At 37.8% G+C, this 22,914-nt stretch overlaps 2 protein-coding genes across 4 annotated transcripts; one reads left to right on the top strand and one right to left on the bottom strand.

The window, feature by feature from the left end:
* Positions 1-4,054: 4,054 nt before the first annotated feature.
* Positions 4,055-8,332, top strand: LOC109989458 (uncharacterized). Of its 2 annotated transcripts, none has more exons than XM_020641227.3 (4): positions 4,055-4,174; positions 4,595-4,772; positions 6,480-6,697; positions 7,297-8,332. In XM_020641227.3, exons 1-4 carry the CDS (start codon positions 4,157-4,159, stop codon positions 7,588-7,590), a joined length of 708 nt encoding a protein of 235 aa, XP_020496883.2. In that variant the 5' UTR covers positions 4,055-4,156; the 3' UTR covers positions 7,591-8,332. The 2 variants fall into 2 exon arrangements, with proteins under 2 accessions (XP_020496883.2, XP_065808847.1); XM_065952775.1 differs by having other exon boundaries at positions 4,595-5,740.
* A 2,739-nt stretch (positions 8,333-11,071) lies between these two features.
* On the bottom strand, positions 11,072-21,505 carry LOC109989466 (lactadherin). 2 transcript variants are annotated; one of them, XM_020641241.3, is made up of 10 exons: positions 21,240-21,505; positions 17,952-18,077; positions 17,728-17,859; positions 14,644-14,757; positions 14,027-14,208; positions 13,780-13,935; positions 13,537-13,681; positions 12,609-12,793; positions 12,367-12,522; positions 11,072-11,940 (listed from the first exon to the last, which is right to left on the bottom strand). In XM_020641241.3, exons 1-10 carry the CDS (start codon positions 21,367-21,369, stop codon positions 11,797-11,799), a joined length of 1,470 nt encoding a protein of 489 aa, XP_020496897.1. In that variant the 5' UTR covers positions 21,370-21,505; the 3' UTR covers positions 11,072-11,796. The 2 variants fall into 2 exon arrangements, with proteins under 2 accessions (XP_020496897.1, XP_020496896.1); XM_020641240.3 differs by having other exon boundaries at positions 12,609-12,811; positions 21,240-21,503.
* Between the last annotated feature and the right edge of the window lie 1,409 nt (positions 21,506-22,914).

Raw genomic sequence — 22,914 nt, 5'->3', positions numbered from 1 at the left:
CATGTTTTCACACAATTATTAAATTAGTGGCAGAAGACCTTTACTGTGAATCACTTATTTTGTTGTCTCCAAGATGTGATCATTTACTTCACATCTGCTTTACACTTACACTGCTCACAAAGGCACTTTAAACAATATCGCCTGATTTGAGGAATACTCAGCGTGACCAGTTTTCCTCTATAACTCAATATTTGAATGCAATACATCAGTTACAAGATTGGTGGCATAATTATGTCTAATGGTGCCAAAAGCCGAAAAGATACATAAATATCAAAGACCAAATTAATTGCTACAGCACTCAGGAACAGTATAGTAAGAGAGAGATAATCTACTTCTGTTTGAGGATACTAAGGAATACTTAAATATATCACATAAGTTCCAATATGAAATACTCATATAATTAACTTGAACTTAAAAAATTGTTAATTTGAAATCTTGTCACAATCAGAACGCCTGTATTGTCCTTGCACAGCTGTACAATGAAATGAGGTGCTGGGGAGTGGGGAGAACAAACAGTACAAAACAATACAAAAAACAACCTCAATAAAATATCAATACATTATGAATAGTCAATAATCCACTGTCTGCAGATCAAGCTATAAAGTCAGGAGATTTAGCACCCCTTTGCAAAATATTGTACATTCTCAATGTTAATATTTCCCATCCCTCTGCGGGGCAGAGCAAAGCACTGGGCTCAATTGAAGTATCATCACCACAACTTCACTGGCACATTATATATATTTTTAAGAATAATGACATAGCAGAGTTATATATCTGGGAACTGAAACTAAGAACTGTGCAAGCAGATGTTATACAGCGCAGTGTAGGAGCAGATAGATTGAAATCTAAATCAATTATTGTGACATATAACATCATCAAATGTTTGTTTTTAAAATGTTAAGTTTAAAGATATTATCAGATGTAAGGAAAAAAGTACTTTGATTATCTCTGAAGTCAAGTGAAGAACAAGTATAACATAATGTAAAAAAAAAATGTAATGTATTAAATGGGTTCATAATTAATTAGTTAATAATATGGTTTGATGTGGAAATACCCTTTGGAAGAATCTACTGGCCCTCGTGTTATGCAACAAAACGTCTCATTAGACACAGATAGTGAAAATCAACACAATGCTGTTGTTTCTGACGTAATAATGACACACAAGATGGAGAGTCTTTATGGAGTGAAACTTTCCAAAACATTTGTTTTCTGTATTTGGCAGCCGCAGACATTGATTTTGCGGTAACATGGCCTTGTTCTTTTTCATATTCACATATCAGTGTGAAGTGATTGTGATAGATGAATGTCCTGATCAGTGTGCACACAAACACACATCATTATTATGTCTCACACGTTCAGCCATAATGGGTGTGCGTCAATTAGTTTTTAAACACATCATTAGTTAGCTCACATATATAGGTAGAGATTGTGTCCCTGTGTTTCCTGACATGAACCTGACAATGTGGTGAATCATGTGCACAACAAATATTGCACAGTCCCACATATGAATGTCTCATGAAGCTGTCAGATGTGACTCTGTGATCTTACTTCTCTGACTGTACACTGTGTTCTGCTCTGATTTTTCCCCACTCTTACTTGTAACATCATCACATTTCACCTCAGACTTTCAAACAGTCACATTTGTGTCACCCTTCATTCTTCATGTTTAATCTGATTGTATTTCCATGAATGCCAGATTTTCTGCATGACTGCAGTCTGCTCGCAGTAAATTCAAGAAATCTACTCTCCAATCTGGCCGTGTGATGCAGTTTCTGGATAATGTTTGGTGAAGCACAAGAGCTATGAGCTGAGAAGTGCTGAGTTGAATACAGCATTTCTCTTAATGTTGTACATTTGAAACAAAACTGAAAAGTTTGTTTAGTTAAGTGTTTTCTGCACATTTTGTCCTGCACTTATCGTTCAATCAAAGTTATCAGAAACTCATGACTGCCATCTGCTGGCTGCGTTTGTCATGTTTTCTCTTTTGGTCTCAATTTACAGCAAGACAAAGATTCCCATGTGCAGTCAAAATGTTGTGTTTAGTCTTCTTTTGTCTGAATTCAAATCTTACTTTATGTTTTTATTGTGTTTCTATATGACAAAAAAAGACAAAATACACAATTGATTCCACATATTTATAATGCTGTGATCTCTGCACATAGCAAACCTCTTTATTTGTATTAGAACTTACAAAATGTTCTTGTTAACAATAATTTTCAAAGATATTTCACTGTTATTACGTTTTCTCAAATTGAATATTAACTTTCATTTTAGTACCCTCTTTGGCCAAATATTTATTTTTCAGTGTATATTGCTGAAACCAGTATTAAAAGATTATGTTTGATTTCATTCTTACTTTGGTTTATGTTCAGTGCTGTTCACTGTCCAGGAGATGTCCAGATTTATAGACTGAAAGTGCAGCTGAATTGAAGGGGATTTTTTGATGTTTAATGCTTACAAAAGTATTCAAGTTTTATTATACCACCCCTGTGAGTGTTTTCTCATGCACCATTGAGCATTAAAAGATAAACAATGTTTGTCACACATATTTTGTTAAAGACAGCATGTGATGTGGCTGGATTGACGCTAAAGAAATTACCAGGAAAACGCTTAAACGTCAGTATTCCAAGAAGAGACTGAATTATATAGAGGTCAATCATTTGTTATGATGTGAATAATGGGTTTTGTTCTTCAAGCTCGTTTTTCAATTTAGTAAACAGCAAACATATAAAAAGGAAAAAATGACTCCATTCAAAATAAATTCACTCAAAGGTGAAACAGTTTTCCATTTTCTGAAGTTTCTGTGCACGGATTCTCCTCACTGCATCATCAGGAAACCAAACGTTAATATGACATTTGAACTCAGGGTGGATGTGATCAGATATATAAAAAAAGTACACATTAGAGCAAACCTTAAACAAGTGAAAAGTGGCTGCTATCTTATTACCTGGTTTAAAAGTTAGGACATGCATTCATTTTCTTGGGATGCTCTCAGATTAAAAATGATTGTTTTTCAACCCTGAGATGGGTTAAGCTACGAGAAATAGATATAATATTTAAGCTGTTCTGCATTTCTGTTCTCAACAAACACAGTGTTACAGGTTCTTCCTGCATTTCAACAGCATGTGTATTTTGTTTATGTGGGATTCTACAATGATGAGGGTAGACGAGCTAAACAAGCTCTGCAAAAAGTAGTTAAAAGTTTAAGTTCAAGGGAAGTTGTAGAAAGGTGATGATTCAAAATGTTTGTTCTTTTTTTTAACAGGGGTCAACTTGAGCACAGTTGATTGCGCTTTTCTATAACTTTCATCGTGCACTGACCATGTTGACAGGAATGCATAAAACAGATTTATGTGAACATTGATTGTTAATGCATCCTGTTTGGTAATACATATAATCAAAGAGATGACAAAATATAATTTACATTTGGAGCGTTTGTCATTAATTAAGACAATGAGGAACTACTTTTCTACATTGCACATCTTTATTTCATCTAATGAGAATTCAAATCTTTAATGTGTTTATACAGTTAAAATAATTGCAATTGCTTTTAAATCCAGGCTGAGAGCACTTGAGACGACCTCCTTTACTTGTAACTGTTTTTTATCATTTTGATTTACTTGTAACTGTTTTTTTTTATAATTCTAATTTACTTGTAACTGTTTTTTTTTATAATTCTAATTTACTTGTAACTGTTTTTTTTATAATTTTAATTTACTTGTAACTGTTTTTTTTATAATTTTGATTTACTTGTAACTGTTTTTTATAATTTTGATTTACTTGTAACTATTTTTTATAATTTTAATTGCTGTCTGTATTTTGTGAGTGTAACTGTGTAACTTGGCCAGGACTCCCTTGAAAAAGAGGTTTTTAATCTCAATTAGACTTTCCTGGATAAATAAAGGTTAAATAAATAAAATTAAAAAAAACGGCTTTTAAAATGTAAATTATTGATGTTGTAAGAAACATGTTGGAGGGGAATTTAATTTACTGTGCTTCTCATCCGACAGGCGGCGCTAATGCGTCTGTTGGCTGGTTTGCTAATAACATATTGACTCAGAAGAAGACGATAGAAAAACGTGAAAAACGTGAAAAAGAAGAAAAAAGAAAACAACAACTTTGACGAAAGGAGTTCTTCATCTTTTCTCAGGAAACAATGGAGCACAAGATAAAAGTAGGCTAATATCTTCACCGTTTTATAATTATATCAATCCACAAATAACTGACTGTCGTGTTAACCTTGTTTATTTTAAGTTATGTGGACTGAAGTTGTCTTCTTGAAAAAGTTGTTAGCCCACTTGCACGTAGCGAATTAGCCAAGTCTAACAGACTGTATATAACAGTGTATGTGCTAACCAGAGTAATGTGTCTTTGTTATGAACTCAATGGAGAGATGCATTAAAAAAAACTGTTACCTTAAAAATGCCAAACGTATAAATGTCCATGATACAAACATCAACATTAATCAGTGCTGATTTAGCAGCCATGAAAATGTGATTCTGAAGAGTCAGAGAGTCAAAACAGTTTTTGCATGAAAGTTCAATTACAATGTCTTGATTCATATCTATGTGTGTCCCTCTCTTAAACTTTACAGGCCCATGTCTCAATCCAGAAGAGATTCTCTCATCCTCCTCTGCAGAAATGCGAAAGCTGCTGCTCCCCACCAAGATACCATTGTCCATTTTGTGTACCAGCTCTGTTCAAGCCAACAAGGCTCTCCAGAATCAGGGAGCATTTAGAAAATCATTTTAGGAGAGCCGTTTTTGCAGGAAGTAAGGGGATTATACTTTTCTTTGTTTCCTTTTTAAGTTGCTGTTTAATATAATAGAAGTTAATAGAATAAAAGTACCGTAATTTTCGGACTATAAGCTGCGCCTTTTCCCCCATTTTTCGACCCTGCGGTTTATATAAGGGTGCGGCTAACGGCCACTAGGGGACCTCCTGAATCTATGGATTTTACAGGTTACAGTCCACCAACTTTAACACTATGGGCTCTATGACCGGTCCGCGCCCCGCCACCTTTAACCGGCGGGCTCCAGCAGGAAAAGCTGGAGGCCGGAGAAGAGTGAGACAGGTAGCGCGCAAAAGTAAAAGTGGAACCGAGAGACAGAACGAGAGACAGACAGTTTGTGCAAAGGAAGTTTTCATGCACAAACCCTCATTATGGAAAACAAACGTAGAAATGCATATGATGCAGCTTTTAAGTTAAAGGCAGTCAATCTGGCTGTAAAAGAAGGAAATAGAGCTGCTGCACTTAGCCTTAGCATCAATGAGTCAATGGTGAGACATTGGAAACGCCAGCGGGAAGAACTGTCTCAATGCAAAAAGTCAAAAAAAGCTTTCAGAGGTAATAAAAGCAGATGGCCCGAACTTGAAGACTTTCTTGAAGATTGGGTGAACACACAGAGAGCAGACGGCCGAGGTGTTTCCACCGTGCAGATCCGACTGAAAGCTAAAACAGTCGCCACCGAAATGAAAATTGAAAATTTTAGAGGTGGACCATCCTGGTGTTTCAGATTTATGAGACGAAAGGGACTGTCCATCAGGGCGGGGACGACTCAGCAACTCCCTCCCGACTACCAGGAACAAATAACAAACTCCGGCGAATCCACACAAAGAAAGATAGAGGAGTATTCCATCGGAAAGGACCAGATCATAAATATGGATGAAGTGCCTTTGACGTCCTCAAGCAGCCATCTCTTTCCCGACAATCCCCTCTGTGCACGAACCCTTACAAATGGTAATTAAACATTAAAACACCTGCGGCTTATAGTCCAGTGCGGCTTATAGTGCGGAAAATACGGGTACTTTATTGATCCCAAACTGGGAAATTGTGGCGTTACAGCAGCAGGTTATCCAAACACACACTATGAGTAAAAAACACAATGTTAGCAAATCTAAACATAATATAATATAAACTACAAAGTAGATAAGTACTAACAATATCAAAACTAAGAATGTGAATATATACAACCAGGATTTAACTAAGCATTACTAGTCTTAAATAGGAAGATTAAATATGGAAGATTGAATGTAAATGTGCAAAAACAGAGTCGTGAATGGTTGTAAATTAAATATGGAAGATTAAATGTAAACATGCAAAAACAGAGTTGTAACTAGACAGTATTGACATTCGTTAAAGTGCATGAGCGTAGACATATTATAAGCAGAAAATAAACAATATAACGGCGAGTAGACAGACAAATGAAGTGAACATGAGTGCGGGGATCATTTGTAAATTTAACAGATTACAGTATGGAGAGACAGATATTATCATGATGACAGTTCTCTGCTCGCATGAGGTGAGCTGTTGTACAGAGTTATGGCCTTCGGTAAGAAAGATTTCTTGTATCTGTCCTTGTGACAGCAGAGTTGTATCAGTCTGTTGGAGAAGCTGCTCCGCTGTTTGTCCAGTAGGGTGTGCAGAGGGTGACCTTGCTTTTTTTTCATGATCAAATGTGTTGTCCTTTTTTCTCAAGAGTACACGATCCACAAATGCGGACTGCAGTGCAGAAAACAGTGTCATTACCACTGTTTGTACTGTACGGCAACGCTGATCCGTAAAAAAGATTTCAAGAAACATCTGTTGACGTGCCACAAAGTCCACCGGCCGGATGTCCAGGGATCAACCCAAGCTGAGGGACTGATGGCTCCTTTGCTGATCACTGAGGCGTTTGAATTCTCGTCACAAGGCATGGTAAGACTGAGCTCATGCAAATATGTAGCACTCTCTTTCATAGTAAATGTCTTCTCTCTCATGTTTCATGTATATTTTCTAACACAAAGCGAACCTTCCTTGCTTTCAGTGCAGCTTGTTTTTTTGTTCTTTGTGAAAAATGAAAACTCTTGTTAAGTTTTGTGGATCGGTTATCTTTGTAATGACTGTATGGGCAGTGAGTGTAAAGAGAGGCACAGGCTACTACCTCAGTCATGCTGCACTTGTGCAAAAGTGGCTTTCGTGGTAATGATCTTGCAGCATCCTGTACGTGTGCAGGCATTAGACGCACAGAGAAGGAGGCGGCTTTGTTTAAAGAGTAATAGAATCTAGAGATAAATATCCTTGTGTAAGGGACCAGTTAAATAAAGTTTATACAACTTCTTTGCAAACATCTAAGAAAGCCATTCCTAACGCAATTAACATGTTTTACAGACTTGTTAGATAAATGATAGCTAGCATTGTCTTATTCATCATAAATAGTTCCCCCTTATAAACTAACACAGCTCTGCATGATTGTGTGATTTGGCTATTAGACCTCACAGATTTGATCTTTTAAAATGTTTGTCTTTCCTTCACAGAGGAACCACGATGGCTTTGAAGATTTGCACATGAGCACAGATTCAGACGACCAAAACAGCCACGAAGCAAGCAGCAGCCACGGGTTCACCATCCGGGACTGTGGATATGAACCTGAGAAGCCCGTGTCTTTTAAACGTCACCAAACTGTACAGACAAACTTTGACAAACCTCAAGACTGTGACGAGTTCTATTTCATGAACCTCGCCAAACTGTTCAAAAAGTTGTCCGCTCCGAAAAAAGCCGATGTCAGGATGAAAATCGAGAGAATCCTCTTGGAGGCGGGGTTTGAGTGACACATGTATACGTCAAAAACAGTTTTATTGTTCAGAGTTAATCACGTGTTATGGAGAGTATTGTTAGAAGAAAAGTTTCCTCTCTGGGCTTTATTCATTCTTTCATGTTCACAACCTGGGTATATTTTTCCGACAGCATCTCTGTGCTAACCCACTTCGTGGTCACTGGAGGAAAATCGTATTTGTGTTTTAAGCTGTGGGCTTTCACAAAAGTGTACAACACAACAGAATTTGACTTTCATTTCAACTATTCCATCGTGCAGAAACCTTGTGATGTTTGCAAATGTACCTGTAGACACAAACTTGTGCAAAACGATGAAGACATTAGATTAGTGTGTACAGAGTATTCAGAAGTCGCCCTTTGTGAACTGTAGAAGTAAAGTGGTATAGTACCCTGAAGTGTAAAAACCTAACAGGATAAGAAGACTTCATCCCAACATTCACTCTGGATAAAAGTCCTCAGTCCGTCTGTATTTAAACACGAGGGTTTAACTTGTTCAAAACTGACAGCTTGCTTTGTAATATTTTTTTTTAGTTATGACCAAAAATGACCTCTGTAAGATAACTACAGCCTACCTCAGCATCCAGATGTACAAAAGGAGAAATTGTCTCACAGCTGGAGTTTTTTTATTTTTTTATTTTTTTACATATGCTTCTGAAAAAGAGAAAAATTAAGCTGTTGTTTTGTAAGCCTGAAATACGAGTTGTTGTCCTTTTTCAATAAAGCTCCTGCAGTGATTGATCTCTGAGCGTTGTTTGTGTCTTCTGCTACTACTTTTATGAAGATAGCTTTGTTTTTGAGGAGTAAGTGGAAGTTCAGTTTCTGTGAGAAGAGTCAGATGGAAATCATGTGAGCCAGGATCTTTCTGGCATTTGTTGCAACAAAAAAAAGAGTTAAATTTCCAGTGATGTAAAAGCCAAACATGTAACATCTGCCATGAAGTTAAAAGCACCTGATGTAATGGGTTAAACAGTAGATCTTCATCAGCGTGCAGACTTAAGCTTCAGTTAAAATGCAAAGCACGAAGAGATCTTATCAGAAAGGGTGAGGCCGCATTGCCCTTAAATAGTAAAATCAAAGTTGTAGACAAATAGTCAGGAAATGTGCTTAAACATATATACAGAGAAAGCTGTGTTTTTAAAAGATAGAAGTCAACGCTGTCCTGAAGCAGACAGCAATGAGAGATGTTAACTGAGACTTGAAGATGATCTGTGAAAAAATACCAGAAATAATTGAATCCCTCCCTACATTACTGAAGCAAGAAATCACTAAACCCTGTCAGAATCATTTCTATAATTAAGCAAACTAGAAAAAACACATTACATAACACATTGAACTTATGACTAATGAGCAGTGTATGTAACATAAATACTGTACACGTTCATACAAATGGATGTTAGTTCATTTAAAACCAACAGGTCAAACATTGAAATGAAAATAAATCAAAGTTTAAAAAACCCTCAAAGAGCCAGCTCGAGAATATGGTTGCAAAGCTATACGCTTTCAGTTACTCAGACAGTATTTATCTGCTGCACATTCTGATATTAATAATACTTCTAACTCATTACAGGAAACTCTAAAAAGTAATGCTGAACCCCTAAAACTCCTGTATCCCTCTGTAGGCTGACCCTCTGGCTCAACAAAGAAAGCAGCACAGTGTTCTGTTTATTTTCAGGGCACTCATTGGTAAGATTCCTCCTTATCATATTTCACACCATATAACCAGATCTCGAAACTGGATCACCATAAAAAAATACCGAGGTTTGAATTGTGAAAGTCTGCTTTTTAGTGTTGCTACACCCTTAACCAAATGACTTTGAAGCTGTCCTCTCTGGTATCGTCTGGTGTTTTGTGTCTGAGCTACTTAAGGAAAGTAACTGGGACTTGTTTTGTTTTTGGTCATATTGCTGCAGTACACCTCGGTCTCAGTGTACCCTGCTAAATAAAGGATAAATAAAAATGAAAGATAAATATATCTTGGTATTTTATATGTTTAGTGTTCTTATTCATCACAGTTCATAATGTTTAAGTATATCACGTGTATAGTCTTTTAATGAAGTATTTCTTAACATTGTACGGCTTCAAAGGAATGAAATAAAACAAATGAAATAAGATATCTACTCTTCACTGTTTTATGTTTATCCTGTTTCATTTGTACCGCTTGTTATTATAGGATATCACCAGGAGAGGGCACTGTAACATCATATGTTTGCGATGAAGAGTCAACCTTTCCATTTTGACAATGTTTGAAAGCTTCAATTTTAAATGATATATTTTGAAATATGTTTTTTTATATTAAAATAAATTTGGTAGGGCGCCTTGATCCTAGTGGTTAGTGAGGGCGCCCCATGTATGGAGGCTGTCGTACTTCAAGCGAGTGGCCCAGGTTTGAATCTGACCTGCGGCTCCTTTCCCGCATGTCATTACTCAGTCTGTCCTTCTACCTGATTTCTGACTCTATGTCCTGTCTCTAAATACAGGCATACAAAGCCTGCAAATAAATCTAAAATAAATAAATAATGATAGTACATATTGTGTGTATTCTGCTATCGTCCACCACAGTCTGACCCATACAAAATCTATGGAGGTTTTTCCAGTACAATATTAGTATCCAAATTTGGTTTAGGGTTGAAATCAACAGAAGAGTAATAAGTTTTCCTGGAAGCACTGTGATCTTTTAATGGGACATCCTTGTGATGGTGTTTTAAACATGCTTGACAAACACACCCAAATACAGGAGGCATGAACATACACAATGAGGACAGGATCTTTAAGAGATTTACCGTCCTTCACTGCATTCATTTGATAGATGAAAGCTGTTTCAGGATGCCTGACATAGCAGGACTTTGAGTTAAACATGGAGTTGAGTGGCTAACACTTTTTGTAAACAGAAGGCCAGAGTCTGGAAGTTTAGTGTGGAGAGAAATGCCGGTCCTTCCTCAAAAAGTTTGATTCTGTTATATTTAAACCAAGTCAACCACAAAGTCCTACTGCACCTCCCCTTAATGTCAGCTTTAGGGAGTGATAACTTTCAAAAGGAGGCTTACTTTTTTGGATTGTAACAGTGTTTGAACAAGGCAGAAATGCTCCTTTAAAGCCAGTGCTTTTTTTTTTTTTTTTTAGTATTGTAACAACAGTATTGTTGTTTTGATTATTGTACAACAAGGGTTGCCATGTTGTATGAGTTGTGTGTGCAAGGTGCTAAATAATAAAACAGTGTAAGCAGCTGGAATTGCTTATCTGTCCATTCTGTATAGTGTTAAGACAGAACAGAATGAAACAAGGATCAGTATGTTTCTCCAACCCATGCTGGTGCCCGTGTCCCCTTAATGTTGCTCACTGACCAGTCTGTGCATGCAGAAATCAGCCACAAATCTTGTTTGTCATTCATCACAGCTCATACTGCAGCATGACAAAGACTTTGTAGGTATCTTGATCAACAAACACACACACACACACACACACACACACACACAATGGTTTCTTTTAACATTTAATAAAAGATCTTAGATCAAGATCAACAATGAATAAAAAAACAATGTTTTATTTTCTAAAAATATTTCTATTCACATTTGTTGTAAAAAGGATGAAATCATATTTAAGAATGAAGCTGAACAGCATTGTGCACACAAGAAATCCCTACAGCGTGCAGCAGTTTAAAGTTGAAAGGCCTACATTTTCTACTCTCGGGCATTCATTATTATTTTCCATTACAGTTAAGATACCAGATCATATTCTATATTGCACAGGCCTTTTTTCCATTATGCTAGCAGTAGCAGTTAAACAATGTGCAAAAAAATAATAATTTTTTTCCTGACCTCGAGTTTGTGCCGTCAAAAAATAGAATGAAAAGCGGTATTGTTAACTTAGATTGTAAAGAAGGAAGACATTTTTAACTGGTAATCATCACGTCTCCAGACTTAAAAGGGACCTGAAACAATTTCAAATATAAGAAGGAGCAAGTAATATGGACTGGGATTATATCTATGCAAAGATTATTTAAGTCTGAAGCCAGTTAAGATCAAATCCTTCAATCAATTCTGTGTACGTAAACAAATAAAGGTCAGTATTCAGAAAGTGCTACAAGTGTTAACAGTCCCAGCAGTCAACAGGATCTTTATCCAAAACGAAGGTCACAACAGACGATCCTCTTGGGGACATGGGGGCGAGTGTGGAGCACGGTGAAACGGTCGATCGACGAGCTTCTAGTCATCGCAGCCCAGCAGCTCCATACGTAGAGTGATGCGCTCATGCCACTCCCAGGGGACGACCCGGATGAACCGAGCGTAGAACGGAGGCTCAAATAGATTCTTCCTGTGGGTGTTGTTGTCGATGTTGCCTTGGAAAAGCTGCAGGTAAATGGTAAGGTTGTGGTTAAATGTTGAAAAAAATACTTATTGAGTTGAAGTTATAAATCACAGAGCAGGTTTTGGTCAATTTTGCAGTTGATACTTCGTCCCACTGCTTTTCATATGTGTACATGAAACTAAGCATCCTTTGGTCCATTGAAAGACGCTGTATAAATTCAAGATATAATTATTACAATCATTATGAATAACTTTTGCATGATGCTCTTCATTGTTTGGAAATATTACTTTATTCTGCCTGTCTGCTTTTAAATAAATAAATGTAGGTTCTGTGTTGGAATAGAACTAGAATTTCACAATAACACCTTAGAAAATAGTTTCTTACTAGTTTTCATAATTTTTTTTCATAATTTTTTTTTACAAATGAGAGTAAAAAGTAAATTGTAATAGTGATTTCACATGTCTGACCTTATCATTGCCGCTGTTCTCCTCCTTCACTGTACTCCACGCCTCTCCGTCATTACTGTAAACAACTTTAAACACAGACACAAACTGCACCACACCAAAGTCCTTCGCCCCCTGAGTGATGATGCCTGTGAGGCGCTTTGTCTTCTCCAGATCGACCTGGCGAAGGAGCAAAGAAAACAGTGTTATACTCAACAGCAGCATTTCACGAAAACGTTACACTTTGTAGCTGAGGTCTCTCTCACCTGTATCCACTCTGAGCGGTTGTTGTGAGCAGGAGACCAGGCGTTCGTCTTCCCCTGCTTATCCAGTCGAGCAAACTGAGGGTACCACGTGAAGGTGTCGATGCCCCACGTGCGGAAAGTGCTGGAGGCGGTTAGCTGCCCGTCCGAGATGAGGCGAGATTTCATTCCCAGAGAGGCTGAGCAACCTGCCGTGTTTGAATAAACTGTGAATCAAAGAGGAGACGGAAGGAAGGAGGACGGAAGAAACCCAAAAGCAACAGAGAGAGAAAAGAAGGAGAAATGATTACACCCAAAGAAAATGAATTTACGTCACCCAAGAAATATTTTTAGGATAAGTGACTTATTAAAATCGAAACAGAAAAACAAACAGAAGAAGAAGAAGAAGAAGAATGCGCTTTGCAAAGAGATATTCAGTACATGTACATGCAGTTTGTTTTCAGTTGATGCGTTTCTCTGTAAAAGTTGTAGCTGTTACATTCAAAGACAATAAAGGCAAAAGGATGGAAGTGTTGTGTTTCCGTCTCCTTATGAACTGTGCGTGTAATTACAACTTTTATTGCTGCATTTCCAAACCTCCGACCCTGTTAAGACTACACATATATATATACTATACATATCAATGTAACCACAGTCAGATTGAGACCATGTTACATAAACTCGTTTCCACTGTCATTATGCTTGTGATTGTAACCACAGCAAGACGGAAACAAGTCAGTAAAACAAGCCACTAAGGAATTTACTCATATACATTTAACCACTGGATAAAATGTCGAGTTCACAGAGGCTGTAACTTGATTCGGCTTGAACTGAACGTGGGTTAAATGTCTCTTTGCGTTACTATCCAGCTTGTTTTTTTTTTATCCACCTTTGTCAGCCAAGTTTCTAAAAAAGCTTTACGTTTTTCTCTGCATGTGTTCTGCATGTTTACCATTGAGTTCACAGCCCACCAGCTCCATGCGCAGCGTGCAAGCTCTGCGGCAAACCACGGGGATGATTCGGATGTACTGGGCCACAATGGGAGGGTCAAAAAGGTTCGTCTTTGTGCTCTCGTTGTCTAAATTGCCCACGAAAACCTAGAGCACAAAAAAAACATAGGAAATGAACATCCACTGTGTGAGACGATTCTGGTACGAGAGAGCGTGAAACATGATGCTCATAGATATCTACTTGCCTTGTCTCTGCGTTGGCCATCCAGTCTGTAAGTGGTATAAGCGTTTCCATCAAAGCTGCTCGCCACCTTGAAGGCTTTGATGAACTCAGCTGTGCCCATACGACTGGCACCCTGTGTGATGATGCCCGTCAGACGCATCTTCTTCTGCATATTAATCTGTTGGAAGCAGGAAGTCAACTCTTTAGATAGGGTAAAAGCTTTAACCGGTCAGTCCCGTCATTTTAAATCGTGCCACATCTTTTATTACCTCAATCCAGGGGTTTCTGTCGTGTGCGGCCGATGTCCAGGCGTTGACGATGCCTTGATTGTTGAGTCGAGCTAACTCCGGACCCCACCGCTGAAGACCCAGAATGCCGAAGTGAACAGAGGAGGATGAAATTTGGGACTCCACGATTGCTCCGCCCTCCATCCCCAGTAGAGAGATGCAGCCTGAAGCACAACCATTAGAATATCATCAAAGGTGAGTGTAGTTACTCCTGATTCATTTAACCTCTCGACAGTTTATTTAGCACTGGTTATAAGGACCAAAGCAAAGTTACAGTTTTACTGTAATGGGAAAATTGTGTTTTTATAAAGACAGGGTTCTGTTTAATGATGAATGTATACATGTATGTTAGATGTTCACCCCAAAAAGTTCACCACATGATGCAACACGTTTTGTTTTTTCAAACTACAGAAACACAGTATTTACAGTTCTTAACATTTTGGTAAACATTTTTTTCCTCGTGTAATGACATGTTAAATGGTAATAGTATAGAATAGAATGTAATAGAATATAATAGAATTATTTTATTGATCCCAAACTGGGAAATGGTGGCGTTTACAGCAGCAGGTTATCCAAACACACAATATTAGTAAACGTACGTAGCTGGCACTGCTTTCCAACATATGGGGAGGGGCACTGGCAGTTGTAGTCTCCATCAAGATCTCGACACATCCCTCCATTCTTACAGGGCTGGTCCACACAGTCATTCACATCTGGAGAAAGGGCACAGCGTACGTTATTATTTTCCATTATTTTCTTTGTCCACAAACTACCCATACAGTGGAAACTAAATACTCAGATTGAGCAGTGATGCTTTATTTCCAAAAAAATATAGCTGAATAAGTTGTAACATTTTTTTGTGTTATGACCTTCTACTTAAGATGCTTTTTATAGAAATCTTACTCTCCTCTGTAGAAACTATGGAAACAAAACAAGTCTGAGTAACTCCTTGGATCCCCATTGCACGCTGTCCCTGTAATGCTCATTAATCTCCACCAGGTGGCAGACATGCAGATTCATACACGTCAAGATGATATTTTCTAGAGCAGTGCACTCATTTGATCAGTAAAAAATATATAATCATTCCTTTAACCGATTGATACCAAAACAGAAATAATTTCTAATTTCTCTCTCTATTCTTTTTTTTTTTTTTTTTTTTAGATCCACCTGTATTTATAGTCTTTGCATACAAACAGTATTTTAATTATTTCAGTGGAATTTATAGTTTGGTGCGTAATGTATGTTCATGAAGTTTCCCTAAAAATAACTCATGCATTGAGACAGTTATCCCGAACGCTCAGACAGAAATTGGGAAGAAGGCTTTTGGGTGTTCTGCACCCTCAGCCTGGAAATTATTGCAGAATGACTTGTACTCAACGAGCTGGTGTCATGAAATGTTTTTTAATTTAAAATGAAAGACTGGGAAGCAGGTTATATGAATGTTGACGTTTTTAGCTTGCCTGGTTGCACAGCTGAGTCCTATAAAGTTCTTTGTTGGACTCAGATGTTTCTCTTTTAAAGCATATTTGAGTGTTTGTGAATTACACTTTGTCTCTCTTTGTGTCTCTGTCTGTAACTTTGTTTTTTTTGTGCTGCTGACTCTCTTGAACAAGTCTCCCTTGAAAGATTAATTATTATTTTCAACAATGGGAACAACCTGGTTACATAAAGGTTAAATAAAAGAATTGTCACTGTTTCAACAACAGGCCTGAGTGCAGCTCTGGGTCCTTTCTGATCAAAGCAGATCCTCAAAAAAAACAAGCCAATATACATTAAACCATTTACAAAAACAAGTGTGTATTTGTGTTTATATTTTGGGTGTAACATATAAATACTAACTGTATCTGTTCATGGCAAAAAAAAAAAATGTGTATTTGGATTATAGCAAAGTGGGCAAAGCTTATATGGAGGATGTTGGAATGATGTAATCGCTTTGTTTTCTGCTATATATTAATTCAACTAGCACTTGAATAATGTATACATGTACATTCTATCTTTTTGTTAAGCAGCTAACAACGTAATGAAATATTCTCACCATTAACACAGTTCAATTTAGTATAAAATATGGACATATACAATCTAATACCACTCTCGGAAAGGAAGCCAAGGTGGCTGCAAATGAAAAGTCGACACTGAGCTACATTTGTCAGAATTGCATTGGCATATTTGCGAATAACTATTTCACACAGAAACTTCCCCCATCAGTTAAGAACACATGATAAGGTAAACCCATACGTTGTTCAGGCTTAACGTATCCATCTAGCTCCATCGCGTCACATGATAAAGCCGATGTGCATTTGACTTGAGGGAGTGAGATACAAAGTAAGAACTGAAACAGACTTCAGGAGTAACGCAGACGTCGTGTTGACATAATAACACATGTGTCTGTTTAATTCTGGTTCCTGTTAACACTAAGAGGATTGGTCACCACTTAGAAACAAATAACTATAATGCTGTGACAAAACTGGCACAACACAAGAGATGATCCCATGAAGAGACCGACTGAGAAATAGCTTTGCTAAATTCTCTCTCTGGGATTATTTTCCACTTGTTTGGCAACACTGTTGACGTGATATTGATAAATATAGCTGTTTTGTTTTTAGCTTAACCTGCAGGTGAAATACAGCTGTTATTTACGAACTTTGCATTGCGACCTGAATTACTATGAAGCTATTATCATATGTTTTCATATCAACTCATGTGCACTGACTGAACGTTATATATGGGATACTGTTTTCTGTCGACACCCATCCAGCCTATGACGTCTGACTGATTCAAATTTAGAAAAAAGTTGGGAGTAGACGTCCAGACTGCACAAACACTACAATTGGTGGTCAGGGTGTGGGCTTTGGGGCGAGCTGCTGATTCACAAAAAAGATGTCTTTTCAGTCATAGCATGAGTCCCTCTTTCAGACTAGAACCATAAAATACATCTTTTTCAGGCACTCAAGTTGTGTTTATGACTTTCATCCATACAAAGTTTAGAGTTGTTTCAATTCAGAAACTCTTTTCTAAAAGGACCTTCACACTGACTAAATAATCCTCTATTTCCTGTATTTTAACTGTACGATTTAGCAACATTTCTGAGCCAACTTAGTCAATATAACAAGAGGATACGTTGGATTTTACTATTACCAAATTCTTCAGCTGATTTGTACAAGCTTAAGCACAAACAGACGCAGCGTTGAACCTGAGAGGATGGCCTCTGCATGCTAAGAGACTTGGAGTGGTGCTTTGCTAATTAGCAAAACAGAGTGAGCGCAGAATCGGCTGAAAGAGAGCCTTTCATGAAACTGCTGAACTGACAACACGCCTCTTTCTGCACTAATGCTATGACAGGATGGAAAGACTTCATGTGTTCACACTTAAGGTGGAAATCTGCTGAAAGTGGACCGTACTGCTATTTTTATAGAAATGCCTGCTGACTAGTCTGTTCAAATCTTGCAAAGACCCTCTTTTACTTTCTTACTTTTTCTTGCATATAAATAAATACAATCATTTTGGTTTTTTTGTACCTAGCGGCTTTGCTTTTATATAGACCATAAAACTCCTGAAAGTCAAGGTTCAATATGTGCTTTCAAGATTCTTTTTAGGGTAGGATTTAGAGAAATGAATGGCGGTTGTAAGAGTGTGGCTGTATAGGCGCAGCTCAGACTCTTGAATCTCATCCAGAAATAACGTACTGATCTGGCAGTGCGCTCCCTCGAAGCCGGGCTGGCACTTGCAGACGTACGCGTTGAAAACATCCCCTCGCCTTGTGGGAGAGATGACCTCACACGACCCATCGTTTTTACAGGGGTTCGGACTGCAGGGTCCTGAGAGAAAGAACGAGTGCAAGAGATGACGTTTGATCAAAATATAAACTGCATTTTTTTCCCCCTCCAAATGAAGTTCCTCTTTGCTGTACCTGTCTCTGTCAGGTTGCAGGTGTCTCCACTGAAGCCGTCTGCACAGATGCAGATGAATGGATCATCTCCTACACCTGTCACACATGTTGCTCCATTGTGGCAAACATTCACCTCACAGTAGTCGCCTGAAGAGAAGAGAGAGAGAAAACTGAGAGTGGAAGGCATAAAACCAACTGCAACAACTATTACCCATCAACCCCTTCAAACAGCGGAAAAACAGCCAAGAATTCAACATTTGACCCATTTCCTTGTTCAATGGCGGCATGTTTCACTTGTTACATGGATACCAAAAAAATCTACCTCGGCCAGTAGCTACTTTGGATTCCAGTGCAGCTATGGCACATGTTGTTGTTTTGAATCCTCGCTGTGTCTTGTGGGTGAAACTCGTGGCCTCCTGATCTTATTATGCTATCCCTGTTTAAGTCACAGGTCAACAGATCAAGCTCCTTCTTGTTTTGTCGAGAGCGTCTGAATTCATTCTGGGAAAGAGATGAACTCAGGATGTAGTCTCAGGTAGGAAGTTAACGTAACACTTTGCCTTCCAGCAATTTAATATAACACCTGACAAAATAGCATTGAAGGAATTTATTTGAGAAGTATCAACATGACAAAACCTTGAGATTACACCTTCAACTTGAATTTGCATTTAGATTCATCGTCTTATTATTTTGGATGGATTACTTTTTCACCGATGAAATCCTTAATATACAAAAATACATTCATTTTCCAAAGGCTTTTTTTTAAACAGTCCAAACCCAAAAGAAATCATTTCAGACAGCATTTACATTTCTTACATTGAAATGCTGGTAAAAGATTATTATTCTGACACCGGAGACACTATGGGAGCATCTTTAACATTTTCCCACAGAAAAATGTCTTAATGATTATTTATTAGATAGATGCTGAATTTGTTTCTGAAGATTGACTTTAGGATTACAAGGTCCAGCTTTACATGAGATATCCAATTTTTTAAATTCCTGGTACACAGTGGATCTAGATTCCAACACACAGGATTTAACATACTTCATACGATAAAAGTCGATATTGTATTCAATGGACTACTAATTAACGATTACTGTGCCACATGCTGTTTATATTTATATTTGTCACTTATTTATTTTCATTTCCTGCTTGTTTTTCAGTGTTCTGAATGTTGCACGTGATGCAGTCACATCCTTAAACCCGAATCTGTATTAGGAATGGGAAAAAAGATCTTGTGCAAAAGTTGGGATTAAACGTTTGAAACAACAGCAGGGCAAGTAGATTTGGCTGTGAGGCCCAGAGTGCTGACTCACAGGTGCTGCTGACTGGATCAGGAAAATAATGGCAGACCTCCGATGGGAGTGGCAGGCCAATGAGTCACACACTTCTGCTGTCAAAATCACAAAACCTTAACTCTTAATTTTCGAGTTTTTTTTTTTTTTTTTACTTTAGCATGCATGTTGACTCATTAGAGGCCACGTCAGAGTCTGCATTCAAACTAACTGGATGCACTGGACTTTCTTTGTCTTTGGTTGGTATCTAAGGGGTAAAACCTTGAGGAAAATAGTTCATATGTAGACATTCCCTCAGCAGAAAGTATCACTTTCACAGTGATTAGTTTTAGAAAGATGATACTTTTAAGTTTTTGTCACCATAACGTATACAGCTGATGTCAAACCTCTGGGAACTGGGTGGACTGGCTTTACAACTAAAGAGACTTTAGAGACTAAAGAAGAAATCCAGACGCAACCGTTAAAATAAATGATCAAAATGAACAATTTATTCTCCCAAAAAAAGGTGAGCATTTAAACGTCAATCAATTAAATAGGTTTTAATCAATTCAAATAGGTGAATAGTTATCTAAAAGTATTTAGTGTGTCTTTTTCAGCTCTAGTTTTAAGCAGTGTGTGAGCATGAAAACAAGTAATGCGAACAGCTAATGTTTCATATTGCACTGACAATAATATTTGGCATCCGATTGACCGTAATGGAAACCCTTCATATATTTTAAACACACAAAATATTTGTATGCAGCAAGCATACTGACAACATATTGTATCTGTGTGCAGGATTAAGAGCTTGCAGGATTAGCCAGGTTGCACAGATGCACGAGGCTCTTTCAGGACTGAGTTACACAACATGATAGTGCAGTAGCTCAGGAGTGGCTGAGGACACACACACACACACACACACACACACACACACACACACACACACACACACACACACACACAGTACACCTGAATTTCAGACAGGTGGGTGATAACCATTAGAGTACAGCAGCCACATACAGCAAGGAAACAAGGAAGGCAACTTTACTTATTTAAGTTTGACTTTGACTATTTGAAGCGCTCCTATTTTCACAGCACATTTCCTCGGTTAGACTTCATAGGTGAGCGGACAGCTGGCTCACATTGGCTCCAGACTACTGCACATATGGTGTTATTTTCTCTCCATCTGCTCCACCTCTTAACGTGACAAGAGAGGTTTCCATGGAGGCAATGATGCTTTATAAAAACAAGCAGAAATAACATTTGTGCAAAATCTCGTGTTTAACCCAAAAGATGCATTATCATGACATTTCACAAACTGCTCAGGGTGGTGCTTGCACGGGATAAAAACATAAACAAAACGTCTTTACCTCTCAAAAACAAAACAAAAACAGATCTTTTGCAAAGCAGCATTTTACAATATAACCCCTTTGAAAATAACAGAGTCTCACATGTAATAACAGGGTTGTCTCCCATTTAATAACCCTTCATCCCATGACAATAATAAGTTAGAGTCTTGGGATGATACAAATTATACATCGCCTGAACCCTGAGTAATGACGTCACTTCAAGGGGATTTAAGTGCTAGGAAATGATAACTACCACATAATACAAATGAGATTATTATGTTGACACAGCTGTGAAGCATTTGGGCATGTAGAAACTGTGAACCAACATGTATAGAACAACTTGTTGCTCACCTCCCTTTTAGTTGTGCATTCAACTTTTCCCACCATCAAACTAAAAGGCTTCAACACACAGAAGGAAAAAAAGTCTCTTCTTAATGAGTCACTCAAATGGAAATGGAAAATAGGACTAGGAGGCACTGTGGCAAAGTCCTCTTGTGGGTTATATGGAAAAAGTGAAAAAGTCGAGTGGCAAACACAAACAAAAAGAGACACTACCGCAGACTAGGCTAGCCTTTATAAAATAAAATAAAAGTATTTGTATGGTAACTAGAGTCGAAGTTACACATAAACAGACTGTATTAATCAGATAGGCTATGAGTAGGTAGGTGGATTGAAAATGACTCACCTCTGGCTGAACACAGGCAAAGCAGAAGAGTTAATGTAGATGCAATTACTGTTGTAACATTTCCTTGACGTGTCATGTTTGTTTGACTTGATTCGTTTGCTCCGCAGGTTTGAATGTCTGAATCGACCATAGACTGTAAATAATACGGAATCGACGCGCCGCCGCTAAACCTCCAACTAAAGATGCTTTAAGGTCCCGTCGGATATTTGGCAATTCAAACTGGCGTGTGAAGGGAGGCTATTGTGATAGAGGAGGGAGCCATCGGGATTTTTCGATAATACCCGGGTAACTATATGTGACGTGATATGGGCGGAGCCACGTCAGTAAACAGAAAGGGATGTTTCCTGGCATTGAAATCCATGGAAGCCCGCTGTTTGTAAATAATAACAATAACTTTATTTATATAGCACCTTTTAAAAACACAGGTTTACAAAGTGCTTTGACAAACAGCAAGAACAAAGCAAACTAAACCAAACACAGAAGAACATTAACAACAGTAAGAATATAACAGATGCAAAATACTAAGAATAATTAAATACAATTCAACAGAAAAGAACCCAAAGTGCACGATACACAACCAGACATATATAACCAATATATTTGGAAAATATTTTTGATAGAGGTGTCTTGCGTTTCCGATAAGTTTTATAACTTTATCCAAGATGCTTTCCCCTCTTATTTGTATTGATTTTACCTGTAGACTAAGTTGTTATAAACCAAACAATAAACTGGTTCAGGCAGCACACCTTTCCTTCTGTCTCTAAAAATAAAATCAGGCATGTGGTGATCTGAAATCAAAGTAATGGAAAATCCACCAAATAGTCTTCTTGGCACAAATTGCCCACTTCATAATGCACGATATAAGAATTGTGTTATTAATTAACTAGTTTATGTTGAACCTGCGAAGGCACCACTGCCGTCAGATTGACAGGGTAGGCGTGGTTTAGAATAAACCCCCATGCAGAGATTATTGACGGGCTATTATTTTGCGAAGCCTTTCCAAGTAAAATGAAATATCTGCAGCTCAGGACGACACTTCTGACACTAAGTTGTTTGTATGTTTTGCTCCAGTCTTGGTGAGTAACATGGTGACCCTGTCTCCTTGATATTGAATCTAAGAGATAGAACCGAGCAAATCTAAATGATCTACTAACTTGGTTCCCTTAAATTAATCCCTGTGAGAAAACTGCATCTGCAACCTGCCAAGTATTTAGGACAAAAGAAGGCAAAGTTAGGCAGCCAACCAACTGCAGCTCTAAGGGCATTATTGTCTTTGGTCAAGGGCCCTGGCAGCAGTAAAGGCCATATGGACATTGGGGAGGACATCCAATTTTAAGAACCAAAAAGGCCTACAAACAGTTATCATTTACTGCAGAGACATGGTCAATTGCAATTACATCCAATTAAAATATTAAAATGTGTTTCGTATACAGACTAAATCTTTATAGGCTATATAGGCTATTTAGGACTAGGCCTACTATATTTACATCCAGAGGAATGTTGATCTCCTTTTGCATGTTTTGTCAGAAGAGTTTGTGAAGGTGGTAAAAGTTGTATGTGAAGTCCTCAGGCATACTTTACAATTTTGAACTTTAAACGTGTCAAACATAGCCTATAATCAAAGGATGGTTCATCACCCCTTTACTTTCAAAAGTGTAATTATAACTATCAACAG

The sequence above is a fragment of the Labrus bergylta genome, chromosome 3 (assembly GCF_963930695.1).
Source record: "Labrus bergylta chromosome 3, fLabBer1.1, whole genome shotgun sequence".
NCBI classification, from domain to species: Eukaryota; Metazoa; Chordata; class Actinopteri; order Labriformes; family Labridae; genus Labrus; species Labrus bergylta.
The sequence above is the reverse complement of the archived record's forward strand: the minus strand, read 5'-3'. Positions and strand labels throughout refer to the sequence as shown.

What these genes read in the sequence shown, in the direction of transcription:
- LOC109989458 (XM_065952775.1), top strand. Translation starts at nt 5,164, where the DNA reads ATGGAAAACAAACGTAGAAATGCATATGATGCAGCTTTTAAGTTAAAG. An exon ending in TGCACGAACCCTTACAAATG is followed by an intron (nt 5,741 to 6,479) that starts GTAATTAAACAT and finishes TTTTTTCTCAAG; the next exon opens with AGTACACGATCCACAAATGC. An exon ending in AATTCTCGTCACAAGGCATG is followed by an intron (nt 6,698 to 7,296) that starts GTAAGACTGAGC and finishes TTTCCTTCACAG; the next exon opens with AGGAACCACGATGGCTTTGA.
- LOC109989466 (XM_020641240.3), bottom strand. Translation starts at nt 21,369, where the DNA reads ATGGTCGATTCAGACATTCAAACCTGCGGAGCAAACGAATCAAGTCAA. An exon ending in ACAGAAACCCCTGGATTGAG is followed by an intron (nt 13,936 to 14,026) that starts GTAATAAAAGAT and finishes TGCTTCCAACAG; the next exon opens with ATTAATATGCAGAAGAAGAT. An exon ending in AGAACAGCGGCAATGATAAG is followed by an intron (nt 11,941 to 12,366) that starts GTCAGACATGTG and finishes ATTTACCTGCAG; the next exon opens with CTTTTCCAAGGCAACATCGA.